Source organism: Spermophilus citellus (genome assembly GCF_964194105.1).
Source record: "Spermophilus citellus genome assembly, chromosome: 4".
In the NCBI taxonomy this organism is placed as follows: domain Eukaryota; kingdom Metazoa; phylum Chordata; class Mammalia; order Rodentia; family Sciuridae; genus Spermophilus; species Spermophilus citellus.
The window spans coordinates 186,000,056-186,005,375 of record NC_138185.1 but is presented as its reverse complement, the minus strand read 5'-3'; the positions used below and the strand labels follow the sequence as shown (position 1 = coordinate 186,005,375).

Here is a 5,320-nt window from a genome sequence, read left to right as displayed (position 1 = left end):
TGTGTAATTTAAACAAAAATTAGACACACACACTTACTTCATGGGAATCGGATTAAATAGAAACAGAGTCTTTACCCTCAAGAGACAATATGACATGTTTTTGAGCTCTAAATACTGACTCATTCTTTTTTTACTTATTAAGAAAAATAAAATTGCCCCCTTTCAGGGTATAGTTCTATAAGTTTTCACAAAGTGTATATTGTGGAATACCTCCATAATCAAGATACAGACAAATTCCCAAAGCATTCCCCCAAGTCCTTGTGTAGTCAAACTCTGCTCCCAGCCCCAGACCATGGCAACCACTTATTTGTTTTCTGTCTCTATGGGTTTGCCTTTTCTAGAATGTTATAAAAATTGAATCATGTAGCCTATAGCATTTGAGTCTCACTTCTTTCATTTAGCAAAATGCATATGTCATCCATATTGTTAAGCGAATTTATAGTGCATTGCTTTCTATTGCTGAATAGAATTCTACTATGTGGATAGACCAGATACACAGCAATTGAAGGACATCTGGGTTGTTTCTAGTTTTGGGTAATTATGAGTGAAGTTACTATAAATATTCATGCACAGGTTTTGGTGTGGATATAAGCTTTTTATTTTTCTTCAATAAATACCTATTAGTGGCATTACTGGATGATATGGTAAGTTTATGTTTTACTTTAAAAGAAACTGGAGAGGGGTGGGAAAGGGGTTGCCGAGGTAGAGCCCTCGGTGTAGCGGCTGCCTCGGGAAGGCGTGCTTTTGCCCCTTTCCGAGTGCTTGGCCCGGTCTCTGCTCCTCGGCCAAACATGGACTTCAGAGAAATTCTCTTGATAGCTTCCAAAGGACAAGGTGTCAACAATGTGCCGAAAAGATATAGTTTAGCAGTGGGACCTCCCAAGAAAGACCCAAAAGTTAAAGGTGTCCAATCAGCAGCCGTACAAGCTTTTCTTAAAAGGAAAGAAGAGGAACTCAGACAAAAAGCCTTAGAAGAGAAAAGGAGAAAAGAAGAACTAGTGAAAAAACGAATTGAGCTCAAACATGACAAGAAAGCAAGAGCTATGGCCAAGAGGACAAAGGATAATTTCCATGGTTACAATAGGATTCCTCTTGAGGAAAGGTCAAAGAAGAGGCAGGCAGTGGAAAGCCACACCAGCCAGGCAGTACAACAAGAGTATGAGATGGAAGAAGAGGATGAATTTTTAGAATACAATCAAGCAGAGTCAGAATAGGAGTATGAAGAAGAGCAAGTACCTCCCAGTTGAAAGCAAACCAAAGGTCCCCCTTAAAAGTGCCCCACCACCTATGAACTTCACTGATTTACTGAGGCTGGCTGAGAAAAAGCAGTTTGAACCAGTGGAGATCAAGGTAGTGAAGAAATCAGAAGAGCGGCCTATGACTGCGGAAGAACTTAGGGAGGGAGAATTCCTGGAACGAAAGCATAGGAAAAAGAAACTTGAGACAGATGCAAAACTACCTCCAACTGTGTCCAAAAAGGCACCCTCTCAGAAAGAAAGTGTGGGCACAAAACTTAGCAAAGGTTCTGGGGACAGGCGTCTTTCTTCTAAAGGAATGCCCTTTCCTCATAGTGAGAAGAAATCCAAACCCAGCACAGCCCATGAGAAACACTTATCAATGTCTTCATCCAAATCCATGCCAGGAGAGAGGACCAAGGCAGGATCTGGCTGTAGTTCCCAACCCTCACTTCGTGAGGGTCATGACAGACCTGTTTTCAATGGGGCTGGAAAGCCCCACTCTAGCACGTATTCACCAAGTGTCCCAAAGACTTCTGCCAGTGGGACTCAGAAATCTGCTACTGAGCACAAAGCCAAAAAATTTCCCCCTTTTCATCCTAGCCATTCTAAGCCTGGGCCCACAGTCACCCCACACAATAAAGCTAAGAGTCCAGGTACCAGGCAGCCAGGCAGCAACTCCAACTCAGCCCCTGGGAGACCCAGCCCAGGGACTGCTCGGTCCATACTTAGTTCTGGCCCTGTGCCTAGATGCCAGAATGGCAGCTCCAGCTCAGGACCTGAGCGCTAGGCCAGTGGGACCAAGAAGCTAGTCAGTGACTCAAATCCTTCTGGGCGGACAGTCACTGATACAAATGGCCCTGGACGACCTGCAACCATTTCAAGTGGCCCTGGGCGACCCATCAATGTCTCAGGTAGTTCTGGGAGACTTGTAGGCAGTTCTGGAGGCCCTGGGCGGCCTACAAGCAGTCCACATGACCTTCGACAACCGGTGACTAGCTCAGGACCCCCTGGGTGGTCGGTCAGTGGGCTTGGACGATCCATAAGTGGCTCGGTTCCAGCTGGACGTACTATCAGTAGTTCAGGCCCTGGAAGACCAGTAAGCGGCTTAGGACCTGGGCGAACAGTTAGTAGCCCAGGTCCCCCTTTAAAGCCCAAGTGTACTGTTGTGTCAGAAACAATATCTTCCAAGAATATTATTAGCCGAACCAGCAATGGACAGATAAATGGAATGAAACCTGCTCTCTCTGGCTACAGATCTGCCCAAGGTCCTCAAAGACTTTCTTTCCCTACTAGTTACAAAAGGCAGCGAGGATATGAGGAGGAAGATGATGATGATGAATATGATTCTGAAATGGATGATTTCATTGAAGATGAAGGAGAACCTCAGGAAGAAATATCCAAGCACATTCGAGAAATCTTTGGCTATGACCGAAAAAAATACAAAGATGAAAGTGATTATGCCTTACGTTACATGGAGAGTAGTTGGAAAGAGCAGCAGAAGGAAGAAGCAAAGAGTTTAAGACTAGGTATGCAAGAGGACTTAGAGGAAATGAGACGTGAAGAAGAAGAAATGAAACGTCGAAAAGCCAAGAAGCTGAAGAGACGTTAGCTGCTCTTTATTTTTGAAAAATTCTGGAAACACTGCTGCAAGGAGTTTCTGCCTTCAGACTGAATAAGCCCCCTTCATTTTAGATTTATACTTGGGTACTCAAGAGAAGGAATGCATACTGTTATTTGCAGGCTGTCAACTGAGCATAAAGTATTTGCAAATACTCCAGGGTGAAATCTGTAATGCCCACAGTGTGCTCTTATGAAGTTAACTGTTCACACAGATGCCAGCCTTGACCCTGATGAGCTATGCACTCTAATGTGGGGCCACTGACAAGTTAGCCAATCTTCTGTTGTTCCTTTGCTATTTTAAAAGGAAAGAAAGGATTGCCTCTTGACTCCTTATAATTCTGCTGATGTGAGTAGGGCACTGCCCAACTCCAAATCAAACTTATTGTCTTTATGAGGAACCTGGCCCTTCCATGAATGTTTCCAGCAATAAAGTGACCTGTCCTAATCTATAGGTTTGGATTGAGAACTCAAAAATGTAGAGTAAATTTTATAATTATCACATGGATGTCATCCTTGTGACTTTAAAGTACAAAGTAGAAGGAATTATATTGTATTCTGCATTATACATGGATTGCATTACTGAACATTCTTATTAATTTAGGTGGTTAGGCAAATAAAAGTTTTCCAGTTAAAAATACAAGTTAGGCCAATATAAGAATGTTCTTTTCTGAGTTTTCCTTTCAGATTTATTGGGTTATTTTTTGTTTGTTTTTTGTTTTTTGTTTTAGATTTATTGTTATGTTGGCTTTAGCGTAAAACAGACAAGGTCACTGTGCTGATTTATTTTTTTCTAAAGAAGTTCATTTTTATATTGAAGAAAAAAATTATTTTATTCAAATGTTGGATTTGAGAGAGTATTTAAAAACAAGAAAGTGACATGAGAGGCTCCCCCAGTACAAAGATATTTTGGAATCCCAAGGTTCCCCTGTACCTCTTGATGTTAATGACTGCATTTTTAGCTTAAATTCCTTAGAAAATATCAATGACAAAAAACCAAAAACTAAATTTGTTGTGTATTAAAAGCATCACCTTCTCTTTTTGCCCATATTGCACTTTTCTTTCAAACTATGCACTGTGAAGAGATTCCCACTCCCCAACCCCTAATCCCCAGGTAGAAAAGGGTGTTTCCTGTTACTGGTATTTTATTGGGCTGTGGAACTTTCTTCATTTTCACTCTTAAAGTCATATCTATAGACATTATATCACTTAAGCCTCAAGTCTAAGCAGTTCCAGTCAGGCTGACCTGAGATCTGTCTGGAAGAAAGCCAAGTCTCAAGGACAGTTAGCAACAGAAAATGAGACAGGATATTACAGAGCATTTGTCCTTAACTCCAAATATGGAGGATTGGAGGCAGTCAGAAATAAGCTTGTAGGACAATACTTCAATAATTGTTCTGGCTTAAGCCACTGGACAGTGGGGGAAAGGAAGTAGAAGGGGAATTGTCCTACAAAGAATCCTTACTCACTCTTCAGCAGACACTGACATTTTCATATATTCCTTTTTACCCATGAAGTCTTTATTCTTCGAGTGGGTATTATAGTATTACAGAGTACCATTGTTAGCTTTCATTAATGGGACCATATGACCAAGTCCTTTAAAACTTATTTTGAATTGAGTTTCAAACTTTGAAAGTGCAAGGATTCAATTTTAAAGTTGGAATCCCATGAAATGTGTTTTCTTCATTAGGAGTAACACCATAACTCTTCACATAGATGTTACACTAGTAGTAGAAAATCCTATTGACTTCCTCTCACCCATCTCAAACACCTTCAGTGAAATTGATTTAAGGGTAGTGGGATATTCTGTTTAATAAAATAGGTTTAGAACATTTTCTCTACCATAGGCCCTCCCTCAAAAAAGTTTTTTTCTTGGAATTTTTTTTTCAATATTCAGACTCTGAAATTTGTAATTACAATCAAATACTTATAGCTGAAAGATTTCTGGTGGCTTAAAATTTACTAGCACTGAATGAATGGTGCACTTATTACTGAAAGAAACCATTGTGCTAGATTAGTAGGAAGAGTCAGGTTGTAAATCTATCACTTTTGAGCGAGAAGTATTCTTTCATAATAAGATGTTGACCTGCATCAACATTATAAAAGAATACTTCTGGCTCATTAAAAAAAAGTTGTAAATTAATGTTGGCCTTGTTTTCAAGTCCTGTCTTCCATTTTGTTGTTCTACACTTCCTGACCACTCTTACAAAAAGCTTACAAGCCTCTGAAGAAACTGGAATAGGCTGTTATTTTCTCAAGGTTTACAAATTAAGTGATTGATTTTTAATGTATTCTCTACTATTTTGATTTTTAGATTTTCTTAATATTTGAAGATGTGCCTTTTATTGGGTAATGTTAATTCACGAATGTAATAATGTTATTTCACAATTATAATAATGTTACATGATCATGGGTGTGGCATTCTCTAACACAAAAGATGTGAAAAGAAAGTAGTTTTCATAAAA

General features: G+C 39.8%; 1 protein-coding gene across 1 annotated transcript; it reads left to right on the top strand.

The window, feature by feature from the left end:
- Window positions 1-692: 692 nt before the first annotated feature.
- Window positions 693-4,363, top strand: LOC308648534 (protein SPT2 homolog). Its single transcript, XM_081293294.1, is given in 4 exon segments — window positions 693-1,211; window positions 1,215-1,240; window positions 1,242-2,022; window positions 2,026-4,363. Coding segments are annotated over 4 exon segments (2,049 nt in total). The 5' UTR covers window positions 693-791; the 3' UTR covers window positions 2,848-4,363.
- Window positions 4,364-5,320: the final 957 nt, after the last annotated feature.